We start from the raw sequence: 27,720 nt of genomic DNA on the forward strand, positions 1-27,720 counted from the left end.
GCATCTGGAAACCACTAACAAGCCTTGAGAATTTGGTCAGGTTGCTTAACCTTTTAGAGGCATTTAGGAGTGCTCATCTGTAAAATAAGAGTTGGATTAGATAATCTAAATAGTTGACTCATGAACTCAGAGATAGAGGAGGGTTAACATTTAGTCTAATTTCCCACAATATCAGTTGTCTCTTTTGACACCTTTAGATCCCTTACAACTTTAAGAGATGATGCTCCAAAATACCCAAAATTGATGATTCCCTTCAAGATAAGGGCCTGCATCAATCTATATTTGTAACCCCAGAATCCAAAACAGCTACTAGGGCACTCACTAAATTGACATCTACTTTATAAGGTCCTTTCTAAGAAGCTCTAACATTCTATGATTGATTCCAACTCAGCTAACAGAGTGGTAAATATTTAACTTTTAATAGGATTGAGGAAGGAGGATAGGAATAGAAGAAGCTACTATGTATCACTTAAAGGAAAGGTATTGATAATATTTCTATGGAGACAAGAGATATGAATTCATGAATACCTTATTTCACCGACATTTTACTTCTAAATTATAGGATTCTTTAGAAAATATTGGCGTTACCATGGCTCACTTTAGGAGGACTAGTATAGGGAGGCTGTAGTCGTGTCTTCAGCAAAATTCCTGAGAACCAAAAAGGAATGCTTTTCTTCCCTCAACTGCTGATCTTTAAAGCTTTGGGGCAGGCCTTGCCAGCTGCCTGGTTTCCATGTTAAACATGTAATAGAGCAGTAAATATGAAAAAAAAAAAACAAAACAACACCCCCCCTCCCCCCCCTCCCAGCATTCTCTGAAAAGTGATTGGCTGAAATTTCCAGTCAGGAGACTAAATGGTTTCAGGGATGTCTGGTTGAACTAAAAATACCTACAACCACAATAATGTGTCTGAGTCACAAACAATGAGAAGAGAGGGTAGATGCCAAAAACATAAAGCTGGGGCTGTGGTACTTAATGTTCAAAGCACATAGCAAAGGGTTTTCACTGTGAACATTTATATATATGGATAGGAATATAACACACTGGACTTCTATCTTTAAAACAAAAATCATCAGAAAGGAGATATGAAAGATCTATATAAGCCAATGTGCATTTCAAAGAATCTCAGAGTTGGAAGGAATTTTTAAAATAAAGACTTAAAGAAAAATCTATTCCAATCCTTTGGCTAGGATATGAATCCTATTGGCTATGAATCTCTACTATAATATTAGTGACAAGTAACTCTTTGTTCTCTACTTAAGTATTTCCAGTTGAAGATATAATCACTATTTTTGTGAAACTGCTCTAACAATTTTTACCTGAAGTCATAAGATTTGGAATCAGAAAGGACCAAGTTCATTTGAATCTTAGTTTAGAGAAGAAAAAGTCCCAAGAGTATGAGTAAGTGACCTTCCCAAGGTTACACAGGTAAAAAAGAGCAAAGCTAGGATTCCAATCTAGGTCCTCTGCATCTAAAATCAGGGCTTTTCCCAAGCATTATTTGGCAAACTATTTCATTACCTTTAGCCTGTCTCCTCTGACTTCTCCCTATTGCTCCGAATTTCACTCTATAGAATCAAAAAGAACATAATACCAAACTCATTCTACCTCTGACATCCAGCTCAAATCAAATATCTGGACACAGGACTGCTGGCAGCATCTTTTCTCTTGGATTCTCGTCTTCTTTTTAATTCTCTTTTTCCTTTACCTTAGTTCAGCATTCACAGGTTTCTGCAATCTAGCTCTCAAAAAATTTTTTTTCTTTTTACATGTTTTTTAAAATTCTGAACTTTGGGGCAGCTAGATGGAGCACTGCCCCTGAAATCAGGAAGACCTGCAGATACCTGACCTTAGATACTTAACATCCTAGCTATGTGACCCTGAGCAAGTCACTTAACCCCAACTGCCTCACAAAGAAATTTTTTAAAAATTTTGAACTTCACAAACACCAAATAAAACCAGCATTTCCACTTATAAAGCAGAGCAGAAAGTCAATCAATAAACATTAGTTAATCATCTAATGTACCAGGATTTGTGCTAAGCAAACACTGGAGATGATGCAAAGAAGTAAAAAGTAGTCCCCGATATCAAAAAATTCACAGTCTAATGGGGGGAGAAAACAGGCAAACAACTCAAAACCAACAAGCTATGAGGAGATGATCAGCAGAGGGGAGGCACTAAAATTAAGGGGAACTGAGAAAGGATTCTTGCATAAGCTGGGGCTTAGCTGGGTCTTCAGAGAAATCAGAGAGAAGAAATGAGGACATAAAGGATTCCAGACATGGGGAACACAGTCAGTAAAAATTGCCTAGAGTGGGGGAATGGAGAAAAAGGAGATTTTTGAAATTGCAAATCTCCTATATATAACAAATTAATGTTATTTTCAAAACTATCCAGATCATTTCTGAGCTTTTCTCTTTATTTCTCAAGCATTTTTAGAAATACTTCAATATCTTTTTTTTTTAACCTTAATATTGCTAACCCTATTCTCTCCCTTCCAACTCCTTCCCTTAATAAGTTGGGGAATGTAGAGGAATAAAAAACAAAAATGCATAGTTAAGAAAAAACTCCCAACATAGATTGTACATTTTATCACCTTTCTGTCAGGGAGTAGATAACATATTTCATTTTTGGTGTTCTTAAGTTATATATGAATATATTACTAACCAAGTTTTTAAAACTTTAGAAATTGTCTTCACAATGTTGTTACTATATAAATTATTCTAATTCTGCTCACTTTGTTTACATTACTTCATTACCAAGTTTCTTTGAAATCACTTTTACAGTGTAACAATGTTCCATTATATTTATATACCAAAATTTGTTCAGCCATTGCACAACTGATGGGCATCCTCTTCATTTTTAGCTCTCTAAAAAAAAATAAAGCTATTGAGAACAAATTTTTTTCAGATGGGTCTTTTTCCTCTTTCAGGTACAAAGTCTATAATGGTATTGCTGGGTCAAAAAATCTGTATTTTGGGATTAGAATTCAAACTGCTTTCCCAAAAGGCTGACTAATTCACAACTCCCATTAATAATGAATTAATGTGCCTCTCTTTCTACAATCCTTGTAACAGCTGCCATTTTCACTTTTTATCATCATGGCCAATTTGATGGGTATCAGGTGGATACCCATTAACTTAACTTCATTAAGTTCCTTTATTTTACATTTTTCTATTTATTACATTTAGAGCATTTCCATCCGCCCCCCCCCCAAGCTGTTGATAGTTTAAATTTCTTTCTTTATTCATATCCTTTGATTGTTTACTAGTTGGTTAATGGTTTTTCTTTGTAAATAGTTGAATCAGTTACTTATATTTCTTGAAAACCGTGCAGCAAAGATTACCCCTCTCCAAAAAATAAATCCTGCTCATTTTATTTTATATGATTCCCTTTACCATTTGGTCACGAATTTTTTATCCACTTATAGATACAAAAGGCATTTCCATCTCTGTTTCTTTAACTGATTTTTAAATGTGATCTTTTATCTTTAAGTCATATTCATTTAGAGCTTGTTTTGGAAAATGTTGTGAGATACCGATCTAAACCTAGTTTTTGTTGGATTGCTTTCCAGTTTTCCCAGCATTTTTGTCAATTAAATAGCTCTTATTCCAGTACTTGGATGTTTGGGTGTATGGAACACTGTGCTACTATGTTTGCTTGTTTCTAAATCCACTAATCTATTTTACCAATTTGTTCACTGACCAACTTTTCTAATTTTTAACCAGTGTTAATTTGTTCTGACAACTGCTTCATAGTAGAGTTTAACCCCTACGACTAGTAGGGCCCTTCTCACCTTTTTTTATTATTTGTTTTGAGATTCTTGACATTTTGCTTCTCCAGATGAATCTCAGTATTTTTTGCCTGAAATGATCCTTTGTTAGTTTGACTAGTAATACACTAAAGAAATTAATTTAGATAATTTAGATAATAATTATATTGACCTGGGCTTCCCATGAGCAATGAATAAATATTTCATCATTTATTTAGATTTGAAATTTCAGAGTTTTATAGTTGTGATTTGTATAGTTCCCCATGATGTCTAGATTAGATTCCTAAATATATATATCAAATAGTTATTTTTAATAGAATGCCTCCATAATAATCATTAGGAATACTGACCCATTGTTGGTATTCAGTCCTATCCAGATCCTCATAATGCAATGTACTATAGCGTGTCAGACCCTTCTATCCTCCACTGTGCTAATTTTGATCTAACAATTAATACCAAGAAAACAAAGGTCCTCTATCAGTTAGCACCTCATCATCCATATGTGGATCCATCAATTAGAACAGATGGAGAGTTCTGAATGCTGTGTTGATATACTTTCCAGGAATATCCACATTGATAATGAGATTGACACACACATTGCCAGAGGTAGCTCAGTGTTTGAGAGGCTCCAAAGGAAAATGTAGAAGAGAGGAATTAAGACTATTAAACTGAGAGTCTACAGAGCCAATGTGTTGATCTCATTATTGTATGTCTATGAAACCTGGACAGTGTACCAGTGCTATGCTAGGAAACTGAATCGCTTCTATTTGAATTGTCTTAAGAAGATTCTGAAGATCACCTGGCAGGAAAAAAATACCAGACACTGAGGTCCTTTTATGAAATAAATTATCAAGCATTCCAACTCTACTGCAGAGAGCACAACTCTGTTGTGCTGGCCACAATGTTAAGATGCCAAATATATACTTGTTAAAAAGATTATCTTATGAAAAACTCACACAGGGTAAGATGGTCAGAAAAAGTGATACAAGGACACCCTCAAGATCTCTCAAGAACTTTAGAATTGATTTATATGACATGGGAGACACTGGCACAGGACCACCCAGCATGGCGTGACCTCATCAGAAAAGGTACTGTGCTCTATGAGCAAAGCAAAAATGAATTAGCTCAGAAGAAATGCCATATGTTCAAAGTCAGAGAAACCAGCCCAAATGTTCATAGGAATTGTTTTGTGCTGAATGAGCATTCAGAGCTCATATCGGTCTGACCAGCCACAGTTGGACATGCTGTAACTGGACTCTAACATAATGATGTCATTGATCCTCTTTGAAAGCAAAAGACAACTAACCAATCTGCCTTTAGCATCATCTTTTAGGATTTTAAATAACTCAGCTGGAATTTCATCATTTCCATTGTTAGCAACGCCTTCCTAAGGCCTGCTTGACTTCATTCTCCAGGATGTCTAGGTCTACATCAATAATCACATTATCATGGTTTTCATTGGTGTTAAAAAAAATTTTTTTAATTCTTTTGTGTACCTTTAAATTAGCTCTTCAATTTCTGTTAAATACCTAACATTTTTGACTTTTATCATGACTACTTTTACATGAAAAATTTCCTTGACCCAGTTTTCTTTTTCTGAATTGTCTCTCCTTCCCTGGCTTAGGTAGGAAAACCATTTGGGGGAGGAAGGAGAAGGAATTTGTTAAGAGTCTACTTTTAATATTTTTATAATTTATGTAAAAATGGAAATAATTTTTCTTTGAATATTTGATAAAGTTCATTTGTGAATTCATTGATTCCTGAACTTTTTTTCTTCAAGAGTTAATTTACTATTTATTTCTTCAATGCCTTTTCCTAAAATTAGTTTAATTTCCAACTGTTCTATTAATTGAGATATTTAAGTATTTATACATTTCATCTAAATTATCCATTTTGTTAGCATAAAATTATGCATAATTTCTTTTATTTTTCATCTTCATTTGTTATTTTTTGATACTAGCAATTTCTTTTTTCTCTTTTTAAAAATCAGATTATAGCTGCCTGGCAGTTTATCTTATTAAATTATGTTTTTAAAAAAGTTTCTAGTTTTATTTATTAATTTAATGCTTTTTTCCTTTTAACTATATATCCATTATGATTAATTTCTTTAAAGGTTTTTTAATAAATACAATTTTTATTCTATTGTGGACACTAAATGATGTCAGTCAATAAGCAATAATGCTTAATCATCAGATTCTGTGCTAAGCACTGAGGATACAAAATGAAGCAAAGAATAGTCGATACAAAATGAAGCAAAGGATAGTCCCAGATCTCACATTCTAGTGGAAGACAAGCAAACAACTATGTACAAATGAGTTATATGCAGGATGAGTAGGAAATAACTAATATAGATAAGGCACTAGAATAAAGAAGGTTTGAGAAAGGCTTCTGGCAAAAGGGATTCTAGTTAGAACTTACAGGAAGTCAGGAAAAGCATTAGGTGAAGATGAAAAGGGACAGGATTCCAAAGTCATGGTAGACAATCAGGGAAAACTCTAAGCCAAGGGAATGAATGTCTTATTTGTGAAACAGCAAAGAGGTATCACTAGATTGAAGAGTAGCTAGTGGGGCATAACTTATAAGAAGATTAAAAAGGTAAGAGGTGGCTAAGTTATAAAAGTGTTTGAATGCCAAAGAGAGGATTTTGTATTTGAGCCTGAAGGTGACACTGTGACCTGGTCAGACCCAAACTTTAAGAAAATAATTTTGACAACTGAATGGAGAATAGATCGGAGCCAGGAATATATTTGAGGCTTCACAAGCAGGTAATTGCAATAGTCCCAGTGTGAGGTGATGACAACTTGCACCATAGTGATGACAGTGTCACAGAAGAGAAGGAAAAGTATTAAAGAAACACTATAGATGTGAAATCAACAGGCCTAATCAACAGAATGGTTAATGAAGGGTGATAGTGAAGAGTTGAGGATACGCTTAATTGTTCTGTTATTCTATATTTTATGTGAAGTTTTTATGCCCTAAACAGAGTTAACTTTTGGAAAGATGACATGAGCAGCTCCTTTTATTCCCTCAATGAAACTGCCAGAGATGTATCAATTATCTTTAAGTCTGTTAACTTTAAGTCTAAAAGATGTATGCTGAGATCTGCAACTATTAAAGTTTTACTTTCTTACTTCTTCATATAAATCAACTGTTTCCTTTAAGTATTTAGATCTTAAGTTATTTTGATATATAATTAACATAAGGGTAATGAGAAAATTTGCTTTAACATTCTAAAGTCCTTCTCTCCCCTTTGCCCAGCCACTGTTAACAGTTTTAATACCTTTCTTTTTTTCCTTTTAACTCACTACAACTCTTCACAAGCTATCCTCCAAAGCTGGATTGTTTTGCTCATAACTCACCTCTTCCCTATTCTTCTTTTCTATGTCTGTTCTCTACTATTTTTCTTTTGAGTTTATTGTTTTTCTACATATAAGCCTAATAGGCATGTTTATATGTATCTGCATGTGTGTATTCCTTAGTAAGCTAATGCCTTCTCTGAACTTTCATATCACTTCACTTATACCTCTCTCTTGCTATGATCACATTCCTAATTTTTATTACAGTTATTTATGTGTCTTATTCATTTTACTAAATCATGAGAATAGGCTTTGAGTCTTATCTCTGTTTCCTCCAGAGAATACAGGACGTGGTTCTGTGACATGAGCTTGGTAAGTATTTCACTGGAATAGGCTACAAAGAACTGCCTCTTCAAAGTCTCATGGTCACTGAAAATTAAAATATGTTTATAATTGAATTTGACACTTTTCCTGACTTAATACCACTGCCCCATTTTCTCATTTTTCATAGCTTATAAAATCACAGAATCTCAGGATGGGAAAGGGCCATAGAGATCATTTAGTCTAACCCTTCATCTTGTATAGGAATACAATCTCCTTGACAAGAGAACATCAGGAATCTACTTCAGTATTTATAGTAATAGAGTTCCTTCCTTTTACTGAGCCAAAATACTGCTACCCAGTAACCTGGACACAAGTCTGCTACCATTGTGCCATCATGATGGTACTTCAGACATTAGAAAACAACTTTCCCATTCCTCTATTCTATTCTGATAAATCCTCAGTTCATAGAACAGAGTTATTGCTAAAATACCAACAACAAGCTAAACTACCAGGGACTATGAAGCATACAAGTACACAAAACTAGCATCTGGATCACAGCAAGTATTTAATACATAGTTGCTGACTGACTAGGAAGAAACTTTGGTAGTTTATCATCATCATCATCATCAAATTCTTTTGTAGTTAATCTATGAACTATCATGCTAATAATTATAATGTTAATAATTGGCAGCATGGCATAATAGATGGAAAATTGACTTCAGAATCAAATCCAACCTCTAACATACACTGGTAAGTAACATCTGACTTATATAACATTAATCACTATGTTCTGAAACCATACAAACTGAATGGCATGAGAGATGGCCTAGAAGCATACTGGGAGGAGGCAGAAAAAGGGAAATGGGGTAGATGAGGGAAAACTTACTTGTATTAAGCATTGATGACATATTATCTATTAAGTAGAAAATCCATACAATGTATAACCAAGAGCTGACATTCTTAGAATGAGGGAATCTTAACAGTGGAAAAGACCTTTGTGACCAAATAGTCCATTTTCCCAACCAATGCATTAATTCCGTGCATAACATTCCTAACCAAGCAGTTGTCCTGCTCAAAAACTTTCTAATAGAGACAACCCATTTTATTGTTACATAGCAGGGATGTGAAAAGGGTGATGGGAAGAATTAGGAGAATACATACAATTTGCTCTTTCTTTCTTACCAAAAGAAGAATGGAAGCATATAGTGTCAGGCTAACAAAACTGTTGTGTGGTCCTAATATCAAGCACAATTCCACAAAGAATTTTACTTTTAATTTTTCATTTTTAAAAATCTGGTACATTCTTACTTTATTTCCTCTGAAATTCAAGTTTGGTCTCAGTCTCCTCTCTCCTTTCCCACATTTCTAAAGCTTGCAACAGTTTTCCCATGTTCCTTTTGCCTGCCCACCTCCTCCCCTGCTCCCCAAATAAACAGATTCAGACTGAATTTAGAATGGTCTCTTACCCTGCCAGGAAAGCTAAGGAGTAAACGCTGCTCTTGGAAACAAATGCCGAACGATGTGTCATCTTGCCCTGGGAAGGTTCTTCATTTTCTGAATCTGAGAGGCGTTCAGGACACTGGGGAGGAGACAACAAGGAAGACAACACTTGTCCATCTGCGGTACCCATGGAAATTTCCCTATGATTACAGAGAAGGTATACATAGGTTTTTAAGTGTAAAGGACACAAACCAAGCTCAGATTTTTAAAGAATTATTTTCCATTGGATAATGATACTAGCACATTGGTTAGAGAGATCCTCTATGAAGGATTTATAGAAGGACACACATAAGAATTGCATAGAAAAAAAGGGCATAGCTATATATGAGTTATTATTTCCACTTCTGGATATCTGTGCCCACACAAATGAGATTATATATCCAAAACTAAAAAAGTGTTTTACTATTCTCATTTTGTAAATGAGAATGTTAAATGACTTTCCCATAGTCACAAAGCTGATAAATTTCACAACTTAACTCTAAATGCAGCTGCTCCTCTAAAATAACAATACGTTGCTTTAGTATAGGACAAACATCTAACTGCTCCCCCGTTTAAGTGGAAATCTAAACCAGAAGTCACTTCCCTAATATAACAATTATCTTAGGGTAATGAGAAATTGGTCATCATCTACCTTAAGCTGTCACCTTAGTATTTTCCTCTTATACAAAGTATCCTATAGGTACCATTTCTTTCTTTTCCTTTCAGACGATAATGTCAAAAAAGCAATGACAGACTACTGGGTCTGTATCCCCAAGAAATAAAACAGGGAAAAGGACTCACGTGTGAAAAAAATGTTTGTAGCAGCTCTTTCTGTGTAGGCAAAGAATTAGGAAATGAGTAGATGTCCAGAAATTGGAGAATGGATGAATTAACTTATGGTATATAGAACATGAATAGAATGTAATTGTTCTTACTGTTCCATTAAAAAAAATGATGAATAGGCTGATTTTAGAAACCCTTGGCAAAATTTACATGAACTGATGCTGAGTGAAACAAGCAGAACCAGGAAAATATTGTACACGGTGATGATCAACTATAATAGATTTGGTTCTTCTTAAAAGTTCAATCATCCAAGGCAATCCCAATAAACTGGATGGAAAACACCATCTGCATCCAGAGTAAAATTATGAAGACTGAATATAAATCAATACCTGCTAAGTTTTTTTTTGTTTGTTTTTTTTCCCTCTAATGGTTTTTTCCTTTTGTTCTGATTTTTCTCTCTCATCATGATTCATATGGAAATATGTAAAAAAATAATGTACATGCATAACCAAAAATAAATAAATGTTGTTTTACATGTAACTGGAAAAAATAAAAATAAAAAAATAAAATAAGCAAATAAATATCTATATATTCCATTATTTTATTACTTATCTGATAAAACATAATAAAAATTTAACAAAATTTTAATTTGGTTTGGTTTTATCAACTGAGAAAAATTATAATTATTGTTAAAAAAAAAAAAAAAGCAAAGGCAGAGTTATAAAGGTATGGTTTTTCCCAAATTTGGGAAGGAAGCATCACAGAATTTGAGGGTCAGAAGAGGCCTGAGAGGCCCAAAGGCCTCCACTTATATAAAAGAAATCCACTTATATAATATAGCCAACAAGTGATCATTTAGCCTTTGCTTAAAGGCTTCTAAAAACCAAAAACCCATTTCTATTCCACATTCAGACAATTTTTGTTAGCAAATTGTTAGCATTTTTTTGTTAGCAAATTTTCCTTGACATCAAGGTTGTATCTGCCTCTTTACAACTTCACCCTTGGCTCCTAGCTCTGCCTTAAAGAGTGCTAAATAGAGTAATTCTAATCTCTCTCAAATACAATATTCCTCTCACACACTTAAAAGATATCCATCATGTTCTCTGGAAACGTGCTAATCTGATTTTTCAATCACATTACACATCCCTCTCCATCATGCCCCCTATGGCCCTTGCAACCTATGGCCCAGTCAAGATATTGCCTTCTTACTTCATTTCCTGGCTCTGTGCTGTTGAACTGGCTGTCCTTATGTCTAGAATGCATTTTCTTATTCATTTCCACACCTTAGAATCTCTTTTTATTGTTCAGTCATTTCAGTCATGTCTGACTCTTTGTGATCCCATTTGGGGTTTTCTGCAAAAAAAAAAAAAATACTGGAGTGGTTTGCAGTTTCTTTTTCTAACTCATTTTACAGATGAAAAAAAACTGAGACAAAGAGTTAAGTGACTTGGCCAGGGTCAAACAGCTAATATCGTCTAAGGCCATATTTGAACTCAGGTCTTCTTGATAGGAGCGCAGGCACTCCTATCTACTGCACCAACTAGCTACCCTAAAAATAGGAGCTATAACAAACTTCACTAGCAGAGAGTGATTAGACTCCTCCTAGATTCAGCTCAAACACCACCTTCTATATATCTTCCTGATCCTTGAGTCAATTAGCATTTATTATATTCTATATACTAGGTATTGAGCTAAGCACTGAAAATACAAAGAGAGGAGGAAAAAACCAATCCTAAGAATTAACAGTTGCTACTGGTCCTTCAATCACTTTGAATCTATTTTATAGACAACTAAATAGTGTTGTGGCCCTGGTTTAACATAAGCTCCTTTGGGAGGAATAATTTAACTTCTGAATTTTTATCTAAATACAGTGCACAGCTTATAATAGCTGATTAATAACTGCTTCTTGATTGAGTGACTAGCTTTAAAAAAGGGCAATAATGGTAAATTTCTTATCCTTAGACACAGAGGCAGCATGGCATATTGTGAAAAGAACAAAGGATTTGGAATCAAACAACATTTGTTGGTATCTTAGACTCAGAGTTTAAAGCTTAGAAAAGAAAATGATTTGTACACTGTCACAAGAGAACGAGGAATTGAGTCCAGATTGTCTTCTGAACTTAGGGATACGACTTTTTTCAGGATCCTCACTGCCTCACTGCTACAGATAAAAGATGAGAGGACAGGTCCTTAGGGTTAAAGATTCCTGGAATGTTATAGACCTGTCTAAGTGAAAAACTTCAGTGTGCTGATAGAAAGATCGATGCTCTTGGAATTAGAAGAGCCTGGATCTCAATTCTGCCAGCTGAAAAAATAAGGATAAAGATTATTATAAACAGTGCCATTATGAGGGTTATATGATTGTAATATATAAGGCCTCTGAAAATATAAAGTGTAAATGTAAACTATTAAAGTAAGAACTTTATACTATAGAAAAGATGAAAATAAAGTACAGTGGCAAGGGGGAGAATCATCATTGAGGATGCTCAGCAGAGAAAGCTATTAGCTAAATATGATTTTCAGCTATAATTACACAATGAACACATACTAACATATCAAAATGACAATGGCAGCAGTGGAATTCTTTTCTGAAGATGAAAGGACAACGAGGTCTACTAATCTGGCCTACTTCAAAAGGGTAAAATGATATATGGATATTAGAAAGGATAATACTCCAAATAGCATTTTTGTTATAATGTAGTAAGTGAAAAATATGTACATATCAAAAACATTGCATAAAACAATTTTGGTATGAAAATAAGACAATTTCTCTCTTTTGTGTCATAAGTTCTCCAAAGCTTACTCTGTTCCGGTGATACTCTCTATCTTCAGATCTGCTTTTATCGATTCTATTAATACATTTCAAGCTCAAAAATCTATGGCCAAATGAGTTTGAATAAATGCTATACTAGAATGTTTTTCTGTAGAGAGCCAGAACTCTGGAGAAGTATATTTGAAACAAGGTATTAACCCAGTGGAATTGATGAGATAATGGTTTTCTAGTTCACATATATGTTTAGTACTTAGTGATGTAATGTAATGGTTCTCTAGTTCAAACATATTCAGTATACTGTAATGATGTAAATATAATAAGGGTATTTAAACTGGGGACAAAGTCAGACTGGGGTGGGGGGAGAGACTGGTTGAGACTGGCAACTACTGAAGGTCAGACTGAGACTGGGTCAGACTGAGACTGGATAAGACTTTGGACTCTATTCTTATCCATTCTTGTGGTGTCTATCCTGCGGAGACCAAGGCCCTTCTGGAGGACCTGCAGAAATCTAGCCCGGACATTACATTTTTCGATTGCTAGGTCCACATCACAATCTGTTATTGGACCACAAGGTTACTTTATTCTCTAATATCCTTATTTCTTTTTCTTTTTAAAGCTTTTTATTTTCAAAACATATGCCTAGATAGTTTTCAACATTCACCCTTGCAAAACTTTTGTGTTCCAAGTTTTTTCCCCCCTCCCTTCTCCCTACCCCCCCAAGACGGCAAGTAATCCAATATACATTAAACATATGTAATTCTTCTATAAATATTTCCACAATTATGTTGCACAAGAAAAACCAGCTCAGAAAGGGAAAAAATGAGAAAACAAAATGCAAGTAAATAACAAAAAGAGTAAAAATACTATGTTATGATCCACACAGTGCCCACAGTCTTCTCCCTGACTGCAGATAGCTCTCTTCACCACAAGATCATTGGAATTGGCCTGAATCTAAAATCCTTATTTCTTTAAAATCTAAAAATTGTTTATTCCTTTTGTCCATTTCCAGACCACCCCAGTTCTCAGCAACATGGGAAAACATGACAACGTTGAGCTGAAACTGCAAGCCTTATAAAATATTAAGTTTTACCCTTGTAGACACTCCTACAGAAAGACAAATTATCCTCCTGCTTCTTCTTCCTGCCTCACTCCTCCTTCACCTTTCTAGTTTTTAGTCTTTTCCAAAGAATAACTTGTACAAACCATTCAACAGGGCAACTGATAAGGTGCCAGAAGTGATTCTTTCTTCATCTTTCTCAGAAAGAGTAAAGAGCCTTAATACCAAAAACTGTGAACAAAGGAAATTATAGCAAAGTCTACTGGAAAGTTTGAATGGAAAATACTGCATTACAAAATATGGGATCTAGGCTACAAAGGCAGGCAAGCTTTTATCTATTTTCAGGAGCCATATTTCTTGAAGTGAAATTCCTTGAAGTGACAAAGGAGAGAAACAGAAGGCTTGGGCTGTCCTTGAGCGCTCTCTTTAACTTTGAGTACCAAACATTCCCAGTGGGGAAACCCCTACAAGCCACTGGGGAAGAAGCCAAAAGCAGTGACAATCATCACATTTAATTAAATCAAAATCCCCTTTACAAATCCTTGACAAGTGGTTGTCCAGCTTCTTCTGGAAAACCTCCAATGATTGGGAACTACTGAAGATCAAGTAATCAGGGATAGTTATTAGGCTATACTGAAGGAGATTTTAGGTAAAAGAGACACAATTTGTAACATTTTAAACCCCAGTCTGGAGTGAAATTAACTTTTTCATCTCTCTTAGTCAAGCAGAAAGTCTCGCTTTAAACGTTTGTATTGGTAAGTGACTTCTATCCTCTTCCAAATATTACCAGTCATCAGAATTCCCTCCTCTTAAAATTTTTTAAAATAAAACTGAAATTTGGAGAAGACAAATGTGACTATGATTAGAAGTAACTTCAAAATGAAGACTTAATTTCAGTGTTAATCATGTTATGTTTTAAAAGAGGTAAGGCAATATTAAACTTCCTCAGGTCAAACCAAAAATGACAACTAAGTACTCTGCTGAGAAAAGGAAAGACTAAGAATAAGCTTAGAACTGGTTCTGCTCTATTACTGTAGGACTCTGTGCAACTCAACTTTCTCTTCTATAAAATCAAGATAATCACTCTATTTCTATCACAAGGCAAAAAATACAGTGATTTCTTAAACTGATCTGTTTGAATTTTCTTTTTAAAAGTTTTTTTTAAAAAATTAATAGCTTTAATAAATTCTCTAAGAAAAAATCCCCAGGACCAGGTGGATTTAAATGTGAATTCTACCAAATATTTAAAGAACAATTAACTCCAATGTTATATAAACTATTTGAAAAAATAGGGAATGAAGGACTCCTACCAAATTTCTTTTATGATATTGACATGATACTGATACATAAACCAGGTAAGTTGAAAACAAAGAAAGAAAATTATAGACCAATCTCCCTAATGAATATTGGATGCCAAAATCTTAAATAAAATAATAGCAAAAAGATTACAGAAAATCATTCCCAGGATAATACACCATGACCAAGTAGTGGAATGCAGGGCTGGCTTAATATTAGGAAAATTATTAGCATAATTGACTATATCAATAACCAAATTAACAAAAACCATATGATCTCAATAGATGCAGAAAAAGCATTTGATAAAATCCAACATCCATTCCTATTAAAAACACTTGAAAATATAAGAATAAATGGGCTTTCTTAACATAGAAACATCTATTTAACACTGTCAGTAAGCAAGCATCATATGGAATGGGGATAAACTGGAAGCATTTCCAATAAGATCAGGAGCGAAACAAGGTTGACCACTATTTATTCAATATTGTATTAGAAATACTAGCTTTGGCAATAAGAGTTGAGAAAGAGATTAAAGGAATTAGAGTAGGTAATGAGGAAATCAAATTATCATTCTTTGCTGATATGATGGTATAGAGAACCCCAGAGATTCTACTAAAAAGCTATTAGAAATAATCCACACCTTTAGCAAAGTTGCAGGATCCAAAATAAACCCACATAAATCATCAACATTCTTATATATCAGTAACAAAATCCGACAGTTAGAGATACAAAGAGAAATTCTATTTAAAGTAGCTGCCAATAGTATAAAATATTTTGGGAATCTATCTGCCAAGGCAAAGTCAGGAACTATATGAGCAAAACTACAAAACACTTTCCACAAAAATAAAGTCAGATCTAACCAAATGGAAAATTATTAAGTGCTTAAATTATAAGTTGAGCGAATATAATGACAATACTACCTAAACTAACCTATTTATTTAGTGCCATACCAATCAGACTCCCAAAAACCTATTTTAATGACCTGGAAAAAATAACAAAATTCATCTGGAAGAACAAAAGGTCTAGACTTTCAAGGGAACTAATGAAAAAACAATCAAATGAAGGCAACTAGTTATACCAGATCTAAAACTATATTATAAAGCAGTAGTCAACAAAATCATTTGGTATTGACTAAGAAATAGACTAGTTGATCAGTGGAATAGGTTAGGTTCACAGGACAAAATAGTCGATAACTATAGCAATCTAGTGTTTGACAAACCCAAAGACCCCAGTTTTTGGGGTTTGTTTGACAAAACTGCTGGGAAAATTGGAAATTAGTACGGCAGAAATTAGGCATTGACCCACACTTAATACACCAAGATAATGTCAAAATGGGTTCATGACTTAGGCATAAAGAACGAGATTATAAATAAATTAGAAGAACACAGGATAGTTTACTTGTCAGACTTGTGGAGAAGGAAGGAATTTGTGACCAAAGAAGGACTAGAGATCATTACTGATCACAAAATAGAAAACTTTGATTATATCAAATTAAAAAGCTTTTGTACAAACATAACTAATGCAGACAAGATTAGAAGGGAAGCAATAAACTGGGAAAATATTTTTACAATCAAAGGTTCTGATAATGGCTCCATTTCCAAAATATATAGAGAACTGACTCTAATTTATAAGAAATCAAGCCATTCTCCAATTGCTAAATGGTCAAAGGATATGAACAAACAATTTTCGGATGAAGAGATAGAAACTATTTCTAGCCCTATGAAAAAATGATCCAAATCATTATTAGTCAGGGAAATGCAAATTAAGACAACTCTAAGATATCACTACACACCCTGTCAGATTGGCTAGGATGACAGAAAAAGATAATGCTGAATGTTGGAGGTGGGAAAGGAAAACTGGGACACTGATGTATTGTTGGTGGAATTGTGAATGAATCCAACCATTCTGGAGAGCAATTTGGAACTATGCCCCAAAAGTTATCAATCTGTGCATACCTTTTGATTCAGCAGTGTTACTACTGGGCTCATATCCCAAAGAGATCTTAAAGAAGGGAATGGGACTTGGATGTGAAAAAATGGCAGCCCTTTTTGTAGTGGCTAGAAATTGGAAATTGAATAGATGCCCATCAATTGGAGAATGGCTGAATAAGTTGTGGTATATGAATGTTATGGAATATTATTGTTCTATAAATGACCAGCAGGAAGATTTCAGAAAGGTTTGGAGAGACCTACATGAACTGATGCTGAGTGAAGTGAACAGGACCAGGAGATCATTATATACCTCAACAACAATACTATATGATGATAAATTCTGATGGACATGGCTCTCTTCAACAATTAGATAAACCAAATCAGTTTCACTTGTTCAATAATGAAGAGAACCAGCTATACCCAGTAAAAGAACTATGGGAACTGAATGTGAATCACAACATAGCATTTCCACTTCCTCTGTTTTTGTTCGCTTGCATTTTTTATTTCCTCCTCAGGTTATTTTTACCTTATGCAGCAAAATAACTGTATGGATATGTAAATATATTGTATTTAACATATACTTTAATATATTTAACATGTATGGGGTCTACCTGCCATTGAGGGGAGGGGATGGAGGGAAGGAGGGGAAAAGTTGGAACAAAAGGTTTTGCAAGGGTCAATGTTGAAAAATTACTCAAGCGTGTATCTTGTAAATAAAAAGCTATAATAAAAAATTAAGTTTTTTTATTTTCAAAATATATGCAGAGATAGTTTTCAACATTGACCCTTGCAAGATCTTGTATTCCAATTTTTCTCCCTTCCTCCCACTCCCTTCTCTTAGACAGCAAGTAATCCAATATATGTTAAATATGTACAATTCTTCTATACATATTTTCACATTTATCTGATTGAATTTTCTACCAATTCCTTATGACAAAATACAATCCATACAACAAAATCTTCTATTTGACTACTTATGTTTTTTAAATTCCTTTTTCCAACTGTCTCATGTATGTTACATTTTGTAAATCGACCAATAAGCATTTTTTTCCAGTCTTGACTATCTTCTAGGTACTGGGAAAACAAAGATAACAAATGAAACAATCCCTGCTCTCAAATAGTTTATTATATCATCTTGGGCAAAAGAGTATGCTTATAACTATTTACAAAACAAACATAAAATAAAATAAAGAGAAGGGCAGTGGTTACTGAGGGCATCAGGAAAGGTGCTGTGTAGAAACGAGAAGGTTGGGCTTCATCTTTCCAAGTAGATAAAGCTCAACAGTAATGGACAAACTACAAGATTCTGAGCTTCTACTGTTTTGTAATTCTCAGAGCCAAGTACAATCCTTACTAGTCACTTTCTGACTTCCTTTATCCTCAGATGATGGTTTCCCTGGGAGTTAAATCACAACCTGGGTAATTCATGGTTCACCAGCCTTGGTCTCTCTCCCAAGTGACTTGGGAAGAAAAGGGAGGGGAGAAGGGCTCTAGCTGCATGCCATGTTCTTTTCCTCAGGCTTAATGGATTGCCCCATGTGCTCAATACATATATCCTTCCCACTTTCCTCCATTATTCAATTCTCTGGCTCAGTGATACAGAGGTGCCATGTAGCTATCAGACTGTGGAAATTTTGTCATGTTTGGATCTCCACAATACTGCTACAAGATGAGGGTTATGGTGAAATCTCAAGTTTTATTACAAACACAGACATATATCCTGCTTCTTTCCCTCTGTTCCTCAGCTCAAGTTAGGTATAGAATGTTGCCAAATGGCTACTGCAGACAAGGCAAATTTTTGTTGCTTGGAATTTGGATCTCTGTGGCACTGGAGAGAAAGGGAAACTGTCAGGGTGTGAAGGTGCATTCTGTTCTCACCAGGGAGGGGATGCTGAGTAAGCATTTATTGGAGATTAGGAATAGTGTCCTCTGCATTTGTTAGTTCATCAAGTTTTTATTCTGGGTTCACTATGTAACCTTACAAAATTAGTAAGAAGGAAGCATTCCATAAGCCATAAAGCATCATACACATGTGAAATCACACATGTGATAATAGTAACAACATTTAATAATATAACTAGAATAACCCCCAAAATATCTGGAAAATAACATATAGAAGATCTTCCCAAAATTCAAATCATTTGCTTTCCAAGAGCCTGAAGAATAGAATCCTAATCCATAATAAAATCTCTGTGCATTTACTCATTACCTCATTAGAATCTTAGGCAAACTACTTCAACTGAATTAGCATTTATTGAGTGTCTATTATATGCAACACACCACAGTAAGTTTTCCAGACACAAGGACAAAAAACATTCAAAAGAATGCTTGCTCTCAAAAAGTCTACTCAAAACAGAAGAGAAAAACTACAAATGCTTTGATTGCATAGTAACAATTGAAGGATTAAGAAAGACTGTATGGTTGCACTGTAGTACAGCCTTGAAATTAAAGTTCAATTTAAGAATCCAATTTCTAGGAGGCAGAAATAAGGAGGAAATACATTATAGGCAAGATCAAAAATGCAAAAGCACAGATGTAATGAAGAGTTCTGGAATCACAGAACAGACTAGATTGGCTGAAAATCATAATGTGCAAAGGGCAGTAATGTGAAGTAAATCTGAAAATGATAGACTATAGCCTGATTGTAAAGAATGGTATTAATATGGAGATAATCATTCAAACCCCATTCCCCATATCCCACTAGTCAATTTCTTATTCCCATGCCCTTTTAACACTCCCACTCCAAAGTTCCAATCAAATGCCACTCAAGTTTCCACTGTGCCTTCTTCAATGCTTGTTCCATAGGAAACAAACTTTCTTTCATTTGCATCTTTTCCTTTCCCACCCCTTTCATCTTCTAACTCTAACTGAATCTTGCCTTTCCCTATAACACAACTTTCCTAGCCACTCTTTTTACTAATGTATGCACTTTCACTCATTCTTAGTTCACTGGCCTAGACATGGAAATTGAAATATTCCTGGTTCCCCACCTTCAGGTTCTCCTCTTTCTTCCATCACTCAGTAACCTCTTCCTTTAAGGTTCATGCTATTCATGTCTACTACCTAATCAAAATCCTGGTAGCTGTTGTCTAGACTCGCCTTTCTTCCTCAATGAATGTGGTGCCCAACTCACAATTGTTCTTTCCTCCCCAACTTCTGTGCTCATATTAGGGGACTTCAATACATGTACTGACTCTCCCTTATATAAACCTAAACATATCTACTCTTCTCTTCTACTCTTCACAATCTACTCTTCTCCTATTACTCTTCTACCCCAGCTCAATCACACAGAGATTATCATGTTTTTGATCTTGACATCACTTAGAAATGTACCACTTCTATTCAAGAATTCTGCAATTCCCTTATATGACCATAATCTATTGCTTTTCATCTCTTCTTTTTTCTCTTAAAAAATCCTATTCCATTCTCATTGTGACTTTCAATCCCTTGACCCCTTCAATTCTCTCCCAGATCATCTTCCTGTACTAGTCATCTCTTGAAATAAATTCCAAAATGAAAATTCTCAAAAATATTTCACACACACACACACACACACACACACACACACACACACACACACAAAATCTGTGCTCTAAGGTCAAGAAGAAAATACTGCAAGCAATAAGAAAAATAAATCCACATATTATATAACACAGTCAGGATCACATAAAATTTAGCAACTACCCTTACAGATGAGTGGAGGGCTTGAAACATGAGATTCCAAAAGGCAAAGAAACTAGGATCACAATCAAAAATAACCTACAGAAGAAAGCAAAGATATTTAATGAAAAAATTATTTTCAAGGATTCCTGATGAAAAAACCTGAGCTGAATAGAAAACTTAACATTCAAACACAAGAACCAAAAGAAGTATAAAAATGCAAATATGAATGAGAAATCATAAAAGACTTAATAAACAAGGTTAAACTGTTTAGATTTCTATAAGTAGAGATGATACATGTATCCCTAAGAATTGTATCATCATTAAGGCAGTTAGAAGAAATCTACCTGGACAGAGGATATGATGATCTCAAAAGAAGAATGAGTGAGAAAAAAGGAATGCATTGCAAGGGCAAGGGAGAAGAATAATGGGTAAAATATCTCACATTAGAAATCAACTTTATTCTTTTCAAATACAAATAAGAAATAAAAGTACCCTCAGACATTTTTAAATGAATAAATGACCATTTGCAAGTAGTTGTATACATGTAAAAAGTTCACAGTTTTTTGGTCTTTTTCTCACAACTCTGAAATAAGGAACACAGCAGTGTCCTTATTCCCATTTTATAAATGATGAAATAAGGACCAAGGGAGATTAAGTGGCTTTGCCAAAGGTCACAAAGACTTTAAATGTTAAAGCCAAACTTTGAACCTAAATCTTCTAACATCAAGTCCAATGCTTTTCTTGTCTTACTGGAATCCTAATGAATCTCCTTAAGAATGATTGAGTCTCAGCTTCAAGTAAAAGGACTATTACATTTTTGTCTTTGTGTTTCCAGAGTTTAGCACAGGGATTGCTTAAAGTAAGGTATAGCAAAGTAATATAAGAACACAAGAGATTTTGAGGAAGTGTTTGATGCTGTCTTTCTTTCCTTCTACTTCCCTACCTCATCCTATTTAGGAATCTTTAATCTGTGTCTACACAAATCTGATTTTGAGGGAGTATTTGATGCTGTCTTTCCTTCCTTCTACTTCCCTACCTCATCCTATTTAGGAATCTTTAATCTGTGTCTACACAAATCTGATTTTTTCCACTCATATCTTAATGCTCTTATGGACTGTCCTTACTAAGTTCTCTATTTTTCATGAAGTAGGACACTCCATAGTTTCACTGGACCCAGCTCAAGTGCATTCTGAGGTGCTTCATCACTGACCCTCTCTGTGACAGAAGTTCAGTCAAGGAAAATTCTATCAAAAAGGGCTTTAAGGTGAGGAAATTTAAGGTGAGAGGATTAAGACAGCAAGTGGTTAAATATGGCAACTGAATGGATCACACCAAATCCATCTTGTGACTCAATTATGGCTGGAACTTAGTTCCAAGTTTCCTTTCTATTCAAGAAATTGGTCTAGTGTAACTTCTATCCTGCGAGAAAACTTTATTCAACTGCAGGACCTGACAGAAAACCTTACTGCGTTGTTTGAACCTAGCCCTGTGTTGCTGGGAAAATGGACCACCTCTACCTGCTATTTAGAGACTCCTAACCAAAAAGATAGGCTATGCTGACCAGAAACTCAATCAAATCCAAAGCCTGATGCAAGGAATTTTCTCACATAAAGACTGATACAAGCATTTTTCTCACAGTTGCTCATCTCAAGCAATTTTTATGTCTTACCTGAAAATTGGTCCCATACTAACCTATCAGTTATTGTTTCATTGTGGGAGGTATAAATGGGGGAATGGGACACCTCCTTTTCTGATTTCAGGAAATTGCACCTTTTTATTTTCCTACTTCCAACTTGGAAAGTTCCTAATATTTCATCCAATTAGAAATCAGATTTGCTGTTTTCTCTTGATCAGTTGGTCTTATTTGACTAATTGTTTTTAATGGACAAAAATCTATCTCCCCCTGTATTCAGAGTCTAGGCCTAAGCTGAGCAAGTTTGACCCCCTTTGTTAAGCAACTGCCATATGTTGCTTAATAAATGGATGTGGTCAGAAGACTGAGCCTTTGTTTTCTCAGTCATTTCATTTTTTTATCCACCACAAAAGAAAACAGTTTATAAATGTGAATTATTATTGTCATTATTATTATTAAAAAGAGATTACTTACGAGAACTAATGGCTCATCTTTTTTCTGCAGTTCTTCCATTCTCTTTTTCCCTGCTTCAATGTCCTCCAGTAAGAGTTTGTGGATCAGATCCTCAGAGCTTTTATCCTCTTCTAATTTTTCTTCCCTCAACTAAAAATACAAATTATACAAAAGATAGAAGAGTTTAAAGTCAACCCTAGAATCATCTTTCCCCTAAGCACTTGGTTACAGTAGAATGATCCTAAGTGAGTACTTTGATACTTAATCAAATCTCTAATTTTTAAATAAGCTTGTCATACTAAGCTCTTGCCAAATCAGCACCTCACCGTGGCTTAAAATTCAATTGTTCTGCATTTCTGAGCAATCCAAAAAAACCATACAGTTAAAAGAATATAAATAAAACTAGAAAAATAAGTCTTATTCACATAGTCAATAAAGCTAGTCCTTCCTAAAGGCCAGACATATTTGCCTGGTTCCTATGGAAGCTTGAAAAGGCAAGATACCACAGTGAGGACACATAAAATAGCAGCAATACAAGTTTTTCAATAGATTCGAGAAACCTGAGTTTGAGTCCTTACTCTGCCACTAACTTACCAAGTATTTCAAGAAAATTAGTTTCTCTCCTCTGGGCTTCAGTTTCCTACTCTGCAAAATAAAGGCACTGCACTAAATAATTTTTAAGGCTCCTTTCAGCTCTAACATTCTAAAACTCTAGAGCTACAGCTAATCAAAATTAGGAAGAAATTCCAAATCACTGTTTTGGAGCTGGATGAGATTCTCTGAGGTCATCTAGTCTGACCACATGACAGGTACCCATGAACATGAAGTGACTAGCCTGAAGTAACAACCAATACGAAACAAAGTCAGAATTTGAACCTAGCTCTTCTGACTTGAAATCTAATACTCTTTAGGTAACTAACTAAAGTGAGATGAATGCTACATGTGGAATCAGAAGAGCTAGTTGCAACCCTGGTTTTGCTACTTACTGCCTCTGTGATTTAGGGCAAGTCACTTAATTTGACCTAGATCACAGTTTATCAGGTAAATGTAGACACTAGACTAAAAATGATGTTTAAAGTTCATTTAAGGTCCAAAATATAGTCTCCATACTTTCCTAGCAAAAGGATAGTTATCTCTAAGCCTATCATACCATATACTCCACTATAGCAAAGTACCCTGTCCACAGAAAAACTAGAATTTAGAGCTAAAAATCCTATTTTTGACTGATCTAGAGCTTTAAGTTTTTGTTATATTTTAGAGTGAATGAGAAGAACATGGAGCCCATCCATACTTTTTTGGAATCTTTCCCTCTAACATGCCTGAACATGTTTTTTTTTAAAACACATATCATAAATTAGCTAAAAATACACAAAGCAAAATTAATTCACAGTACAGTGTAAGAGAAGATAAAACAAAGTACTCTAATGTCATTCCAGCCTAGTAAGAAGGTACTGCAAACCCCCATATCCCCCAAAATTACTCATTACCATTTGGGAGATCTAAGCTATAGAAATATCCTAATTTTTCAAGCTAACAAATTCTAATCCTAGAAGCCAGGGAGTCAGAAGACGGAGATTAGGAAGGAGAGAGTTCTGATCATGAGAGACAAGTGATGAAAAAGCTTGCTAATATGTTAGCTTGCTATTCAGTAATGTCCAGCTTTTCATATCCACATTTTTGAGGTTTTCTTGGTTGAGATGCTGATATGGTATGATTTTCCTTGTCCAATAAATTAGGCTAACAGAAGTTAAATGACTGCCTAGGGTTACACAGCCAATGAGCGTCTGGGGCCAGATTTAGACTCAGGTCTTTCTGACGGCAAGCTCAGAGCTCTGTGCACTGAGCCACTGAATTGCCTCCATAGGTTAGCTGGCTCTTCCCAAATGTGGCACCTGAAAATTTGATGAGCACACTATTTCCTTCTTCACAAAAATCATATGGTCAAAGGATTTGGAGCAGAAGAGATCTTTGTGGTCAACTAGCCCGATCCCCTCATTTTACAAAGAAGGAAACAGACTTAGAGAGATTATCACACAGATAGTTAAAGATAGAATGGGGATCTGAAATTAGATCCTGTACTTCCAAGCCCATCAGTCTGTCTTTCCTTTTTCTTTTTAATAATATTTTATTTTTCCCCAGTTACATGTAAAGAAAATTTTTAATTTATTTTTTTCAAAAACAATTCTAGTTCCAAATTTTCTCTGTCCTTTCCTCGCTTCTCCCCTTCCTAAAACAGTAAGCAGTTTGATATAGATTATACATGTTCTATCATACAAAACATATCACCATCAGTCATATTGTGAAAAAAAGACACAGTCCCAAAGGGAGGAGAAAACATTAAAAATATATATAATCTGCTTCAATCTGCATTCTGATCCCATCAATTCTTTTCATGGAGATGGATAATATTTTTCATCACAAGTTCTTTGGAATTGTCTTGGATTATTGGATTGCTAAGAATAGTTAAATCATTCAGAATTGGTCATTATACAGTATTGCTGTTTCTATATACAATGTTCCCCTGATCCTGCATCAGTTCACATAAGTCTTTCCAAGCTTTTTTGAAATCTTCCTGCTCATAATATTTTAAAGCACAGTTAATATTTCATCACAATCACAATCACATACCACAACCTATTCTGCCATTCCCCAATTGATGGATATTTTCCTCAATTTCCAGTTCTTTGCTACTACAAAAAGAGCGCTATAAATATTTTCATACAATTAGGTATTACCCCCGCCCACCTCTTTTTAAATGTCTATGGGATACAGACTTATTAGTCTGTATGTTGGATCAAAGTGAATGAAAAGTTTGATCACCCTTTGGGCATTCCAGAATGGTTGGATCAGTTCACAATTCCACCAAGAGTGCATTAGTGTTCCAATTTTCTCATACCCCCTTTATAATTAATTACCTTTTCTGTCACATTAGTCAATCTAATAGGTATGAAGTGGTGCTTCAGAATTGTTTTAATTTGCATTTTTCTAGTCAATACTTAATTAGAACATTTTTTCATATAACTATAGATAGCTTTGATTTCTTCATCTGAAAACTGCCTGTTCATATCCTTTGACCATTTGTTGGGGAATGAGTTGTATTCTTATAATTTTGAATCAGTCTTCTACATATTTGAGAAATGAAGCTTTTATCAGAGACACTTTCTAAAAATTTGTTTCCAAGCTTTCTGCTTTCCTTCTAATCTTGGATGCATTAGTTTTACTTGTGCAAAACCTTTTTAATTTAAATAATTTAATTTAACCAAAATTGTCCATTTTACATCTAGTTATGCTATCTCTCTCTTGTTTGGATATAAATTCTTCTCTTCTCCATAGATCTAAACTATTCACTGCTCTTCTAATTTGCTTATTTTATCACGCTTTGTGTTTATGAATTCATTTTGATCTTATATCTTGGTGTATGTTGATAAGATGTTGACAAGTCTTTTCTAATAAACTATATTCCCTCCTGTTCAAAATGTTCCTAATTCCTTCAACCAATCCTCAATGACATGGATTCAAGATTCTTTATTATGACTCTCCTATTATCCTCCTCTGATCACTCTCTAGTATCAATTTCTTTATTAAACTAAATTTAGAAATTAATTAAAATTAATACAAATAAAAAATTTGTATTAAACAAATACAAAAAAATAACTTTATTAAACCCAGAATTGAACTCGATACTCCACAATATGGTGGGGAATAGAAGAAACATATCTTATTCCTGAAAGCTGTGCCTCTCTTAATATAGCCCAAGGCCATATTACCATTTTTAGAAATTACACTATCCACTAACCCATAGTGAATTTAAGATTTATTCACCAAAATCCAGATCATGAAAATGATGTTTCCATTTTTATTCAACACTCAGAAATTTTTTTTAACCCAAATGTAATTACATTCATGTTTATTAAATTTCATCTTGCTAGATTCAATTCAAAGTTTGCTCTTGTTGAGATCACATAAAATTTTGCCTAAGCCAAGTCAAATCAAAAAGCATTTTTAAGCACTTACTATGTGCCAGGTATAATGATAGGCACAGAGATACAAGGAAAGGCAAACCTTCATTTGCTCTCAAGAAGCTCACAGTCCAATGAAGGCAGACAACATGTAGAAACTATGAACAAACTATCTACAGAATAAAGTGGAAATAATTTGAGAAAAAAACACTAAGATTAAATAGACCTAGGAAAATTTCATGCAGAAAGTAGAACATTAGCTGATGCTTGAAGGAAATAGAGAGATAAAAGATGGAGATTAGGAAGCAGAGAATTCCAACTATGTAGTAGCCAATATGCTAGCTATCTCTTCCCAAATGTGGAACTTGAAAATTTGATGACCATACTATGCCTACCTTCAAAATCATTATTGAATAAAATGGTAAACAATGCAGGATCAAACACTGATCCCTGAGGTACTTCACTGGAAAACTATCAAGCTGTCACTTAACTATTAATGATTATCTAGTCTAAATGTATTATTATCTAGTTAAATTAAATAGTATTTGTTAAGTGCTTACTATATGCTAGGCACTACGTTATGCACTGCAAATATTCACTATTTTTTTTAATGATTCATTCTACAAAACTTCCAAGGAATCAAGGCTAAACTCAGTGGCCTATACTATGCAAATTTCGCTCCCTTTCCAGTTTTGAAAACTGGGACATTCATACTTCTCTGGCCCATTTTTCAACAATCTCAAATATCACTGAAAATAGCTCATCAGTGAGATCTACCAGATCTTTTTGCATCCAGGGAGATTGTTTATATGAGCCATGTGATTTGAATTCATGAAGGACAAAGAGTTATCCAAAATAAGTAAGATCATTTCGATTTCCTATTAGTAACTTTCATCTTCATGTCCATTGCAAAGGTCATTCTCTTTGGCAATAAAAACTAAGCTTCCAATGCAAATGGAATAACAAACTAAATTAAGTGTTGTATAACTATGAACAAGCTTGACTCCAAAGAAGGGATGAGAATATGTACTTCTCCATTCTTTGCAGGGATGAGGGGGGCCTATGGATATAGAAAACTTCATTTACTATCAGACTCAATGATAAATTAGTTTTGCTGAACTGTCACATTGAAGGAATACTTTTGGAAATGGTGACACAAAAATGAAAGATGTTAACAAAAATTATTTTTAAAATAAAGCAAAATCAGAATTAAGCATTTTTGCCTTTGTTCTATTATTTTATCTAATTATTTTATGATCTTCCTCTTGTCTCCAAAATAGCTTTTAGAAAATCTTTTTTAT

At 34.4% G+C, this 27,720-nt stretch overlaps 1 protein-coding gene across 1 annotated transcript in view; it reads right to left on the reverse strand.

Annotated features, from left to right (window-relative positions):
- RNF169 (ring finger protein 169) overlaps positions 1 to 27,720 on the reverse strand; it is a 93,632-nt gene that overhangs the window by 12,545 nt on the left and 53,367 nt on the right. Inside the window, exons 3-4 of the mRNA XM_051987113.1 lie at positions 22,482 to 22,610; positions 8,859 to 8,971 (exon numbers count right to left, since the gene is read on the reverse strand). Coding sequence (XP_051843073.1) covers positions 8,859 to 8,971; positions 22,482 to 22,610 — 242 coding nt within the window. The remainder of the gene's footprint in view (positions 1 to 8,858; positions 8,972 to 22,481; positions 22,611 to 27,720) is intronic.

The sequence above is a fragment of the Antechinus flavipes genome, chromosome 3 (genome assembly GCF_016432865.1).
Source record: "Antechinus flavipes isolate AdamAnt ecotype Samford, QLD, Australia chromosome 3, AdamAnt_v2, whole genome shotgun sequence".
Taxonomy (NCBI): Eukaryota; Metazoa; Chordata; class Mammalia; order Dasyuromorphia; family Dasyuridae; genus Antechinus; species Antechinus flavipes.